Source organism: Rhinopithecus bieti, unplaced genomic scaffold (assembly GCF_001698545.2).
Source record: "Rhinopithecus bieti isolate Rb0 unplaced genomic scaffold, ASM169854v2 scaffold_8760, whole genome shotgun sequence".
Taxonomy (NCBI): Eukaryota; Metazoa; Chordata; class Mammalia; order Primates; family Cercopithecidae; genus Rhinopithecus; species Rhinopithecus bieti.
Window position 1 is genome coordinate 2,569,843 of NW_016806225.1, and position 12,598 is coordinate 2,582,440.

At 44.3% G+C, this 12,598-nt stretch overlaps 1 protein-coding gene across 1 annotated transcript in view; it reads left to right on the plus strand.

Moving 5' to 3' along the window:
* The window catches only part of POP1 (POP1 ribonuclease P/MRP subunit), a 45,650-nt gene extending 36,035 nt beyond the window's left edge, over nucleotides 1-9,615 (plus strand). Inside the window, exons 14-16 of the mRNA XM_017875300.1 lie at nucleotides 274-428; nucleotides 5,841-6,203; nucleotides 7,406-9,615. Of these exons, the coding sequence (XP_017730789.1) occupies nucleotides 274-428; nucleotides 5,841-6,203; nucleotides 7,406-8,060 (1,173 nt within the window). The 3' untranslated portion in view covers nucleotides 8,061-9,615. The remainder of the gene's footprint in view (nucleotides 1-273; nucleotides 429-5,840; nucleotides 6,204-7,405) is intronic.
* Nucleotides 9,616-12,598: the final 2,983 nt, after the last annotated feature.

Here is a 12,598-nt window from a genome sequence, read left to right on the forward strand (position 1 = left end):
TTTAGGTTTTTAAAGTATATACCTCACCGTATATATGATTTTGCAACTTGCTGTATTCACTTGGCATTGAGATTCTTTTCCATATTTATTAATGAAGCATGACGAAGCTCAATTTCATTCATTTTTACGATTGCATGGTAATCCATTGTGTGTATTTCTATCCATTCTCCTTTTGAGGGGCATTTAGGTTGTTTCTCATTTTCCCCCATATAAACATTAAGCAATTCACTTTAAGTTGGTAGACTGACAGTATCTTTTTGACATTTCTTTTAGATCTATCGAGGTGCGAGAGTCGGAGGGCTGAAAGAGTCTGCAGTGCATTCTCAGTATAAGAGGTCGCCTAATGTCCCAGGCGATTTTCCAGACTGCCCTGCCGGGATGCTGTTTGCAGAAGAGCAAGCTAATAATCTTCTTGAAAAGTACAAAAGGTAAGAAGCTGGCTTCTCTAGTTTCTTAACGTATTAAGGAGAAGAGAAGTGCCTGCTTATATTGGTATCCCAAGCATTAGGATGGCTTTGGTAAGTCTTGTTATCTAACATGGAGTTTCATAGACTTTTCAGTGAGTTCAGCATTACTGAGAATTAATTAAGAAGATATGACTTAAGTGGGGAGATTGTCTTATGTCTGTTTGGCTTTTATAGGCCCATTTTGGTTATAAACCCTTTTGTTCGTTATTTATTTCTATCAATAATAATGTACACTTAAACTTGGACATGAGTCTCAGACACTTGTTAATAGATTGCTAGTACCAACCCCTCTCTCCCTCCAAAATGGAAATTGTGTTTTTGAAACGTATTATAGAAGTAATATATAGTTATAAAATTTTAATTAAACTATGAAAATATATAAAAAGATAGATTGGTATAGTCCTGCCATCCAGAGAGATAAGTACTATTTGTTTGTTTGTTTTTTGAGATGGTGGTCTTGCTCTGTGCCCAGGCTGGAGTTCAGTGGTATGATCTTGGCTCACTGAAACCTCCGGCTCCTGGGCTCAAGCGATTCTTTCACCTCACCCGTGTAGCTGAGAGTAAAGGCATGTGCCATTGTGCCTGGTTAACTTCTGCATTTTCTGTAGAGACGGGGTTTCACTATGTTGCCCAGGCTGGTCTCAATACCGGTTTTCCATGGATGCACCGGCCTCGGCCTCCCAAAGTGCCAAGATTATAGGTATGAGCCACTGTACCTGGTCAAGCACTGTTTTTATATCTTAGTACTTATCCATTTAGACTTTTATTTTTTCACTGGAAGTGTGGCCAATGAGGGTCATGATTTCCTTTATATTACAAAGTATATTCTAACATTTGGAATTTGTTGCCCCCTAAATTGTAGGCTCCCAGAAGCACAGAAGCTGTCTCTCTTTATTGTGGCATTTGCAGTGTCTAGCCAGTGCCTGGTGCACAGTAGGTCTTAATAACCTTTATTTGTTGTCTGATGAATGACTGGTTGAATATTGTAGTTCCTTGATGGTGAGCTTCATGAGGGCAGAATTGTGTTTTCTTGTTCATTGCTGCAACCATAACTGTAGAGACAGGCAGTCTGCCTAGCTTTTTTTTTGGGGGGGTGGGGTGGGGAGGACAGGATCTCACTCTGTCACCCAGGCTGGAGTACAGTGGCATGATCATGGCTGACCACAGCCTCCACCTCCCGGACCCAGGTGATCCTCCCACCTCAGCCTCCAGAGTAGCTGGGACTGCAGGCACCTGCCACCACACCTGGCTAATTTTTGTATTTTTTGTAGAGATGAGGTTTTGTGATGTTGCCCAGGGTGTTCGTGAACTCCTGGGCTCAAGTGATCCACTTGCTTTGGCCTCCCAAAGTGCTAGGGTTACAGGTGTGAGCTACCCTGCCTGGCCTGTGCCTGGGTTTCAAACTATTTGCAGAGTGGTGGATGAATGAGTGACTAGTGATATATTCCTGGATTGCTAGCTTACCAGCTCTTTGAGGGCAGCAATCACATGTTATACATCCTTGTGTCTCCCATAGAATGTAGTTGAGAGGCTTCTATGTGTTTGTTAAATAATAGTTGACAATAATACTTATTTCTTACTCTTCAGAGCTTTTTATGCATGCAAATTTTCCATAGATACACCTATTTTTTTAAAGAATGGTATTACATACATTATTTTGAAACCTGCCTTTTTCGCTTAACAATATGGTATGTATAGTTTTACCATATCAAAAAATATGACTCTAAACCAAGTATTGACAAACTTTTTTGGTAGAGGGCCAGATGCTAAATATTTTTGGCTTTGTGGAGCCTTTGTTCTCCATGGCAACTACTCAACTCTGCCATTGTGGCTTCAAAGCAGCTGCAGATGACATGTAAGAGAACGAGCACGGCTGTGTTCCAATCATGCTTTATATATGGACACTCAGATTTGAATTTCATATAATTTTCATGTGTCATGAAATATTACTCTTTTGCTTTTAACCATTTAAAAATGTAGAAACCATTCTTAGCTCATGGGTGGTACAAAAACAGACAGCAGGCTCCATTTGGCCTGTGAGTCAGCCTGCCAGCTTTGCTCAAAATGTCACTTTGAATGGTCGCATGCAATTGCAGTGTGGATGTCCTGTAATTTATCAGTAGTTCTTGAGGTTATTTCTGATTTTTTGCTGTGTGTTTCTGTGAACATCTTCCTGTGTGCATCTTTATATATTTGTCTCATTTATTCCTTCATTTAACATACATTTCTTTAAAGCCTACTGTGTGTCAAACACCATTCTAGGTGCTGGGGCGACAGCAGGGGCAAGGCAGACAAGTCTGTCTCTGCCTTCATGGAGCTTATATTCTTCTTTTATTTTTTGAGACAGGGTCTCACTCTGTCACCCAGGCTGGAGTGCAGTGGTGTGATCATAGCTTACTGCAGCCTCCAACTCCTGGGCTCAGGCAATCCTCCCATCTCAGCCTCCTGAGTAGCTGGGACTGTAGGTGTGCACCACCACTCCTGGCTAATTTTTAAATTTTTTGTAGACAGGGTCTCGCTTTGTTGCCCAAGCTGGTCTTGAACTGGCCTCAAGCAATCCTCCCACCCCAGCCTCCCAAAACGCTGGGATTACAGGAATGAGCCATTATACCTGGCCATGTAACTTGTGTTCTTGATGGAGGCACAAGTATCTAGGCTGGTTGGGGGTACCCAAGAGATGGGAGGGAGGCTAAAATGTAAGAGCTAAGTCCTTGGACAAGGAAGAAGGGGTGGGATTCAGGGCACAAGTAGAGGAGGCAGTATCTGTTGGGATTGAGTTCAGTTCTTCTGAATATAAGACTGTTAGACTGCCACTGATACCGTTTAATCTGCTTTTATTTCTTTGGCTATCTTCCAAATAGATTTACAAACAGTTCTGACTCTTTTTTTTTTTAAATGGAGTCTTACTCTGTCGCCAGGCTGGAGTGCAGTGGCATGATCTCGGCTCATTGCAACCTTCGCCTCCCAGGTTCAAGCGATTCTCCTGCTTCAGCCTCCCGAGTAGCTGGGATTACAGGTGTCCGCCACCATGCCCAGCTAATTTTTGTATTTTTAGTAGAGATGGGGTTTCACCACCAGGATGGTCTTGATCTGTTGACCTTGTGATCCGCCTGTCTTGGCCTCCCAAAGTGCTGGGATTATAGGCGTGAGCCACCGCGCACAGCCCTGACTCTTAATTCTATTTTCCAAACCACTTTCTTTCTGTAATTCTTAAGTTGGCTAGTTCTTCTTCCTCAGAAAAAATTAATATAAGACTGTTAGACTGCCACTGAAATCTGAACATGGATTTATTTAGCTAGGTTAGATTCTGCGGTGGGGGGATTAAGTAGCACACTCCTGATTGTGACTGTCTTCATGAAAAAAGAGGCACAGCTATCAGCCAGCAGTAAGAAGGGGAGAGAGGCTGTTGGAGATTTGAAGAGAGAGGAATTGTAAGCAGTTTCTGGGACAGTGGAAGATGGAATTGAAAGGAGAAACATAGGATCTGTAAGATGTAGAGAGCGCCTATTTGAGATTTGTGTTTATAAAGGAAGACCATTCAGGACCATTTTGAGTTCTTCCTCAGCTGTGCTCTGCCACTCGGGCTGGCATGGGGTCGTTGGAGAGTCAGCTGCGCCCAGGTGGACTTTCCAGTGGAGGGAGTGGGGGCATTTGTAGGGGAGGGACGGTGGTGTGAACCATGGAGTCTAGGCTGATGAAGAGCGAGGCAGCTGCTGCGAGCCGCGTGGAGGTGCTAGTGTAAATGGATGGTTGGGGCATTGTTGTGGGAGGGTAAGTGGGTGGAAAACAGGACGCATGGCTCTGAGAACAGGATACTGACATCACGGTTTGAAGCTGGAGCAGGTGTTGGCAGTGACCACACTTAAGGTATGAGCAGCGAGTGGGTGCTTGAGGTGGGATGAAGTAAAAGATGCGAAGTGAGGGTGGGAAGGTGACTGGTGGGGTATTGGAAGGATGATTTAGGTAGATGCTGAAGCCACTGGGAGTGACAACAAGAGTCATGGTGGTGCAGCGGAAGGCAGAGTAACCGTCAAGATCATTCATTGCAGCCTTGTTTGGAGGAACCAAACTTGAAGACAATCAAAATGTCCTTTCATAGAGGACTGTCTAAATCAATAAGGGCATATTCATTCAGTAGAATAAGATACAAGATACACAGCCTTTTAAAAAGAAAGAATGAGGGAGCTTTCAGTACTGGCATAAAGTAATCAAGATATTTTGTTAAATGAAAAAAGTGAAGTTAAGCAAAAAGTACTGTATCTAGTATGCTGCTATTTGTATAAAAATAAACAAAAAGGAAGAGATGTACATATCTGCTTGTATGTACATAAAATGTCTCTGGAAGGCTATGTAAGAAACTGATAATGATATTTATTGTTTTTGTGGAGGGTAGCTGGGTCACTGGAGGTCAAGAGTAAAATAGAAACTTCATGTAACCTCGAGCTTAGTGTATAGGAAAATCGTGGCGCAACTCCAGGGGCACCAGTTCCTTGTAGCTTTCAGGAATGAACCCCCTGGTGTGGTTCAGTGGCCACATGGGGCTACATTGTTTATTGAAAACCAGAGAAAACAAAAAAGCTTGGCCGGTAGAGTTGGTTATTATTATTATTTTATTTATTTATTTTTGGAGATGGAGTTTTGCTCTTGTCACCCAGGATGGAGTGCAGTGGCATGATCTCAGCTTACTGCAACCTCTGCCTCCCGGGTTCAAGTGATTTTCCTGCCTCACCCTCCCTAGTAGCTGGGATTTCAGGCACGTGCCACCACACCTAGCTAATTTTTTTGTATTTTTAATAGAGATGGGGTTTCACCGTTTTGGCCAGGCTGGTCTTGAACTCCTGACTTCCGGTGATCCACCCACCTGGGCCTCCCAAAGTGCTGGGATTACAAGTATGAGCCACTGCGCCTGGCCTATTATTATTATATTTTGAGACGGAGTCTTACTTTGTTGCCCAGGCTGGAGTGCAGTGGCGCGATCTTGGCTCACTGCAGCCTCTGCCTCCTGGGTTTAAGTGATTCGTCTGCCTCGGCCTCCCAAGTAGGTGGGATTATAGGCACCCTCCACCATGCCTGGCTAATTTTTGTATTTTTAGTAGAGCTTTCACCATGTTGTCCAGGCTGGTCTCGAACTCCTGACCTCGGCCTCCTAAAGTGCTGGGATTACAGCCCGCCTCGGCCTCCTAATATGCTGGGATTACAGGCATGAGCCACTGAGCCCAGCCTATTATTCTTTATCATATGTTTCTCGGAGAGCTTTTGTGTGTGTGTTTGTGTGTGTGTGTTAAAATAGAGATACATTATAATGGTTATAATTATTTTAGTTTTGCAGTCCTAAATTGTTCAACATTGGTTCTCCTCTGTGTTTTTCTTTAGACGCCCTCCTGCAAAACGGCCCAACTACGTTAAGCTTGGCACTCTGGCACCTTTCTGCTGTCCCTGGGAGCAGTTAACTCAAGACTGGGAGTCAAGAGGCCAGGCCCACGAAGAACCTTCTGCAGCTTCATCTCCAAATGGTAAGGAGTGTAAGCTAAGAAGATCTGAGGCGCCTTGTGCTCCCATGCCTAAAAAACCTCATCAGCCATCTGACGAAGTGGGCACATCCATAGAGCACCCCAGGGAGGCAGAAGAGGTAATGGATGCAGGGTGTCAAGAATCGCCAGGGCCTGAGAGCATCACAGACCAGGAGGCCAGTGAAAACCATGTTGCTGCCACAGGGCGTCAACTCTGTGTTCTCAGGTAAGTGTCGGTGACTTCTGGGTACATTTTGGATTATTTATTTTAATACTGAAGAGGCTACAGGATATAAGCATCATCACTGTTTGTTTATGCAAAATCCAAGGGAATTTATAGACTTTCTGGAAGGGAAAGCCAGTCTTTCATATTTCATAGAGGGCTCAGGGAAACAGCTTAATAATGTTTGATGTAAGGCATGATGCTAATTGATGAAATGATTTACAATATTGTCATCAATAGATCTAAACCAAGGCAGTTTTTTTCTGACATATTTTATGCAGTTTGAGCAAGAATTCTTTGCTTTAAATCACCAAATTAGATTTTTTCTAGTTCCTTTTGAATCATATGGATTCGTAATAGAGTAGCAACCAGTTAGATGTAATATGGTCCTAACCAGAGAGGCTACCAGATACACTATGTTCTCCTCTCAATATTGCTGCGGGCCAGGTTCTGCTTATCAACAACCCTGCATTCTGTGCTTTGCTCTGATTTTTTTTTTTTTTTTGAGATGGAGTCTTGCTCTATCGCCCAGGCAGGAGTGCAGTGGTGTGATCTTGGCTCACTACAACCTCTACCTCCTGGATTCAAGCGATTCTCCTGCCTCAGCCTCCCAAGTAGTTGGGACTACAGGTGCATGCCACCACGCTTGGCTAATTTTCACCATGTTGGTCAGGCTGGTCTCAAACTCCTTACCTCCTATGATCCGCCCACCCTGGCCTCCCAAAACTGCTAGGATTACAGGTGTGAGCCACTACGCCCGGCCTGTGCTATGATTCTTAAAAAGTGCTTATCCTTCTAGTCTTGTGCTTACTTTTCCATATAGTAGCCTCTTAATTTCCTATCATTCTTTCTTACTTTACATGCAACTGTTGTCCCTTACAGTTCCTTTACTCATTAAAATCTTAGTGCCTCTTTATTTTCACCCTCACTATGATTACAATCCTAGATTCTATTTCACTGTCTTGTTTTGCCTGCCTTCAACTTCTTAAACATTTAGTCCCTGAGTTTCAGAATGGCAAACACATAAAAAGAAAATATCAGTACTAAAATGTACTACAGTGTATTTCTAATTTTTTAAAATTGTAGTTTTGATTCTTATATAGTATAAAAGAATCAAATTAATTCTAGCAGTGTCTAATCTTCTGATTGTATGTTTTTTTTCTGGAACAAAATATCCTCAAACGTATGTCTCCAACTTCATGTAGGAGTAGAAAATTACTGAAGCAACTGTCAGCCTGGTGTGGGCCCAGTTCTGAGGACACTCGGGGAGCCCGGCGAGCTCCTGGCAGAGGCCAACAAGGATTGACCAGAGAGGCCTGCCTGTCCATCTTGGGCCACTTCCCCAGGGCCCTGGTGTGGGTCAGCCTGTCCCTGCTCAGCAAGGGCAGCCCCGAGCCTCACACCATGATCTGCGTCCCAGCCAAGGAGGACTTCCTCCAGCTCCGTGAGGACTGGCATTACTGTGGGCCCCAGGAATCCAAACACAGTGACCCATTCAGGAGCAAGATCCTGGAACAGAAAGAGAAAAAGAAAAGGGAGAAGAGGCAGAAGCCGGGACGCGCCTCTTCTGATGGCCCCGCGTGGGAAGAGCCTCTGGCTGGGCAGGAAGCTCTGACTCTGGGGCTGTGGTCAGGCCCTCTGCCGTGTGTGACGATGCACTGCTCCAGAACTCTCCTAGGCTTTGTGACTCAGGGAGATTTTTCCATGGCTGTTGGCTGTGGAGAAGCCCTGGGGTTTGTTAGCTTGACAGGCTTGCTGGATATGCTGTCCAGCCAGCCAGCGGCGCAGAGGGGCTTAGTGCTACTGAGGCCTCCCGCCTCTCTACAATATCGATTTGCGAGGATTGCTATTGAGGTGTGAACGTGCGCTTATATCCCAGCAGGGCATAGATAATATGTTATTATTGTCTGCCAAGTTTCACATGTGGCAAGTCTGCTTCTGCTTCAAAACATCATGTGAAACTCCTTGGAAACAAGAATAAAAAATTATGTATTATGCAGATGATAAAATGTTTACATCATTCCAGTAGTGTCATTGATTTCCATCTTTCCCTGTCATTGCTGTAATACTTTTAAATTATTTGGCCAAAAGCTTTGTATTCTGATCTCTTGGTCTGGGTAGTTGTGGCTGAAAATAATTAGAAGCTCTACAAGTTATCATCCCCCTTTTTTGTTAGGAACAAAGGGCTTGTCAGGTCTATTTGAAAAACCTTGTAGTCATGTGATAAGCAACAATAGATGTTTAATGATTTCACTGTTACAACAGAAGACAAGACAAGGTGCTTGGCCTCTGTACATGAAATATGGGCCCCTGATGGGCCACATTCAATTCTGTACTGTGATTACCATGCTGAACAACTCAAAGGGAGAAATCATGGACAACTGATTGCTACCTGTTTTCAGGCAGGCAAAGTTTATGGCGACAGTGCTAGGCTGGAATTAGAAAGGGGGAGTCTATGACGTGGACTTCCTGACTCTTTGATCTCTTCGTTGTTGACCAACACATGATCCTACTAGTTACTTAATTTTTTTAAGTAAAAAAAATTATTATTATTTTGTTTCTGCAAATAATTTCTCAAAGCCATAGAGGAGCATTTCTCAGAATGTGTTCTATGAAATGTGTCACCCCAAAAAATAAGAGATTCCAAGGTCAGGTTGATATGGAAACTCTGGGTTAAGTTAAGCATTTCTTTATGAAAGGACTTCTGGAAACTTCCATGTGATACTGTACATTGTGGATCTCCAGGAAGGGAATGATAGTGTATAGTATTTTCTAAATACTTTGATTCCTAAAGTTCTCTTACAAGGAGCACTTTGTAGGACCAGTGTTCTCAGGAGCGCGCTTTGGGCAGCGTGGCTGTGTAGTGCATAGCTACCTCTGCAAGGTGATAACTAAGCCGGCAAGCTGCCTTTCAGCATTCGTGCAGTCACGTTGTCCACCTGAGATTCTCAACAGGGTATAAAAGAAAGGTCTTATCCTGCCCCACAGGAAGAGTGGGCTCAGTGTGACTTTTTTTCCACGAATGGAGAAACTCAGTGCTTATCTACTTTTAGTTGCCACATATGGCTCACTCATAGCCTTGGTCCTTAACTTTCCTGCCATAAATTTCTAGAAGAGCTTAAGCGGGATTTTTTCTAAAAATTGTAAATGTGCAGTTAGGCATTATTTTATGTAAATGCATTGGGTTTTTACTGTAGCGTTTGGCAGTAAATGGCTTTGGGGATGATGCGGTGGGGAAGGATATGGCAGGTGGTACAGTAGTCAGAAAGTACCTGCCACCAGTGAGATGTCTGATGCTTTGCCTCTCACCATGCCTCTGAATGTCTTTGGATCCAACCCAGATGAGACCGAGAAAAATCAGTGTAACTACGTTGCGCCTGTAAACAGAATAAATGAAAATGTCACCTGATGTTCAGTTGTGAATATTTATTGGACCATTCCTTATTTGTTTTCTGGGCTCTCAGTTACCTCATTTGTGTCTGAGCTCACTCGATGACAGAAATCTGAGTGTGCTGCGTGGTCACCTAACCACCTTCTGTGCAGCCCTGCCCTCATTATAGAGGACAGGGCACGTTTGCAGCCACTCTGCCTTGTGGGTGGTAGGTCAAAGAGCTGTGCACCAGAAAGATAGACTAGTATTTCCCAAAATGTATTCCTGGGAGTACTAGTCCCTGCAGCTGTTCCTGGAGAAAAGTGTTCTATGGCTAAATAAATTTGGGAAAAGCTATATATGGTATCCTTCTATTGCGATTCACAATGAATAATTGTATAGTCAAAGCTCTGCAAAGCTCTTTAGGAAAGAAATCTGTCTTTCAGACTCCCACACACGTACCTTTTTTGGTTTTTGCATACCTATTGTCCAGAGAAAACTAGTTTCACAGAAGATACTTTGAAAAACTAACAGAATCTGCAGAGGCAGTAAAGAATCCGTGTTCCTTGTGAAAAAGACTGATAGGGGAATGGCTTACTTTCCGGCAGCTGAATTGATTAGCATGTTGATCTTGATCCTTCTAAGTGCCTGCCATGCTGTACTAGAGCCGCGTAGCTACCAAATAAGTACAATGTGGCCCTTGTCCTCTTGTTGAGGGAGCAATGCTTTTAGGGTTCTTGAAGCATCCTGACCAACATGGTGAAACCCCATCTCTACCAAAAATACAAAATCATCCGGGCGTGGTGGCGCATGCCTACCATCCCAGCTACTTGAGAGGCAACGAGAGTGAAACTCTATCTCAAAAAACAAAAAAAAGGTAAGAGTTGTGAGCTGAACACTTATAGACCAGCTATGCACTTAAGTTCTGTAAGAAACAATGGATTCTTTTTGGTATTTGCTCTAGTAACATTGGTCATATCAGTCATCCATATTCATCATAAAACAATTAGAAAATGAAGATAAGCAACAACAATAACAAAATTTGAATCACCTGGATTTTCACCAGCCAGTGTAACTAGCTACCTTCTGGTATGTATCCTAGATGTTAAGATGTATGTGGATAGCTTTCTTTTAATAACATAAGCCATTGCGTATGTAAACAGTTATACCATACTAGTGCAGCAAAGTGCATATTACCAGTTTTTTTTGTTGGTGCTTAACTGGCAAGAGCTTTAAGGATAATGCTCCTTTTTTTTTTTTTTTTTTAAATGGGAATTTACTAGGTAACCACCCATCATGTACTAAATGTGGCATTGCCGTCTTGGCGGCCACATGCCTTGCGTGAGTTTTTTCTTCCCAGCCAGTGGGAGGTGAGGGGGGCAGTTGACAAGCTATATGGAATCCCTTGTAGTCTTAACTGGCCTACTCATAACCAGCCGACCTGAGGCCTGGGGAACACAGAGATAGATCCAGGACTGAGCTGCATTAGCAGAGAATACAAAGCCTGTAGCAATTGTGGGCCACTCAAGCAGCAACCTGTTACACAGTGGTTCTGGTTATTGTAGACCTCCTGAGGACATAGAGGAATACAGGTGCTGCCTTTTCTTTGGCAACAGCAGCTTCCAGTCTTGGCTGCGTTTTTAAAAATTAATTAATATATTTATTTATGACAGAGTCTCACTCTGTCTGCCCAGGCTGAAGGGCAGTGGTGCGATCTTCACTCACTGCAACCTCCGCCTCCCAGGTTTATGCCATTCTTCTGTCTCAGCCTCCCGAGTAGCTGGGATTACAGGTACATGCCACCATACCCGGCTAATTTTTGTATTTTTTTAGTAGAGATGGGGCTTCACTATGTTAGCCAGGCTGGTCTCAAACTCCTGACCTCAAGTGATCTGCCCACCTTGGCCTCCCAAAGTGCTGACTTTACAAATGTGAGCCATCGCGCCCGGCCTTTGGCTGCATTTTAGAATCACCCAACAGCCCAAGCCGCAGCCCAGAAATCAGTCTTGGGCTGGGCCCAAGGATCAGTATTTATGAGCTCCCCAAGCCGTTGTGATGTGCTGCTCAGCTGAGAATCACCGCCTTAGGAGGTCCAGCTCTTGGACCCTCCGCACCTTGGGGAAGTGTGACTGAGTAACAAGGCCGTGGAAACCCAAGAACTCCCGGGCCTGTGGCAGGCCTGCTTGCCATTATGAAAAAGTACATTTCTGCAAAGTCAGCTCACAGGGTCTGTTGACTGCATTGTGAAGCGTCCAGGTGGGAACGTAGTGAGAGTGTAGTGTCGAGAGCTGGGTGGTCCAGAGCGGGGGCTTCCACCTGGGGAAGAGGCCTGGTCTTGAAAAAGGAAACAGCCTCATTACTTGTGTAGCCTTCTCTACCTGAGAATATCAAATAGGTGTCTTGTTTTTCTCTTGATGAGTATCCTTCCAGATCAGCTGTTCTCAGCCTTGGCTGCACATGGGAATCACCTGCAGGCTTTCAAAGCACCGGTGCCCAGGGCCCACCCTCCTGGGATGGAGCTTTAACTGGTCAAGGGTGTGAGCTAGACTTGGGGGGTTTTAACGTCTCCCAGGATTTGCAGCCAAGGTTGAGAACCACTCTTCCAGACTTTAAAAATGAACTTCCAACATAAGTAATTAAAGATGCAGCTTATCAGTAATGGGGACCCTGAAGCAGGGTGTGGGGAGCAGATGCAGCTGTCCTAAGGGGCACACAGCTGTGACCCATGGCCCTGGTAGGGGCCTGCTGGAGTTGAGCACCTGGCCAAGTTCATATCAAGGCATTTTCCCTTTCCCCGTGTTTTGAAAATTTGACCAGATATTGTTCTGGAGAAGCCCACCCTAACCATTTGTGTGCTTTCACTTGAGGAAATGTTTACAAACATGGAACTTCCCTCGTTTCTCTCTCCAGTCCCACTGCACCCCTCTGGCCTCACCCACTGGGCTCTGAACATGCTGGCCTCAGCTCCTTGAACAGTCAAGCTCTTAGCTCCTCCACGATTGTCCACGTGGAGAGGCTTTCTCTGCCC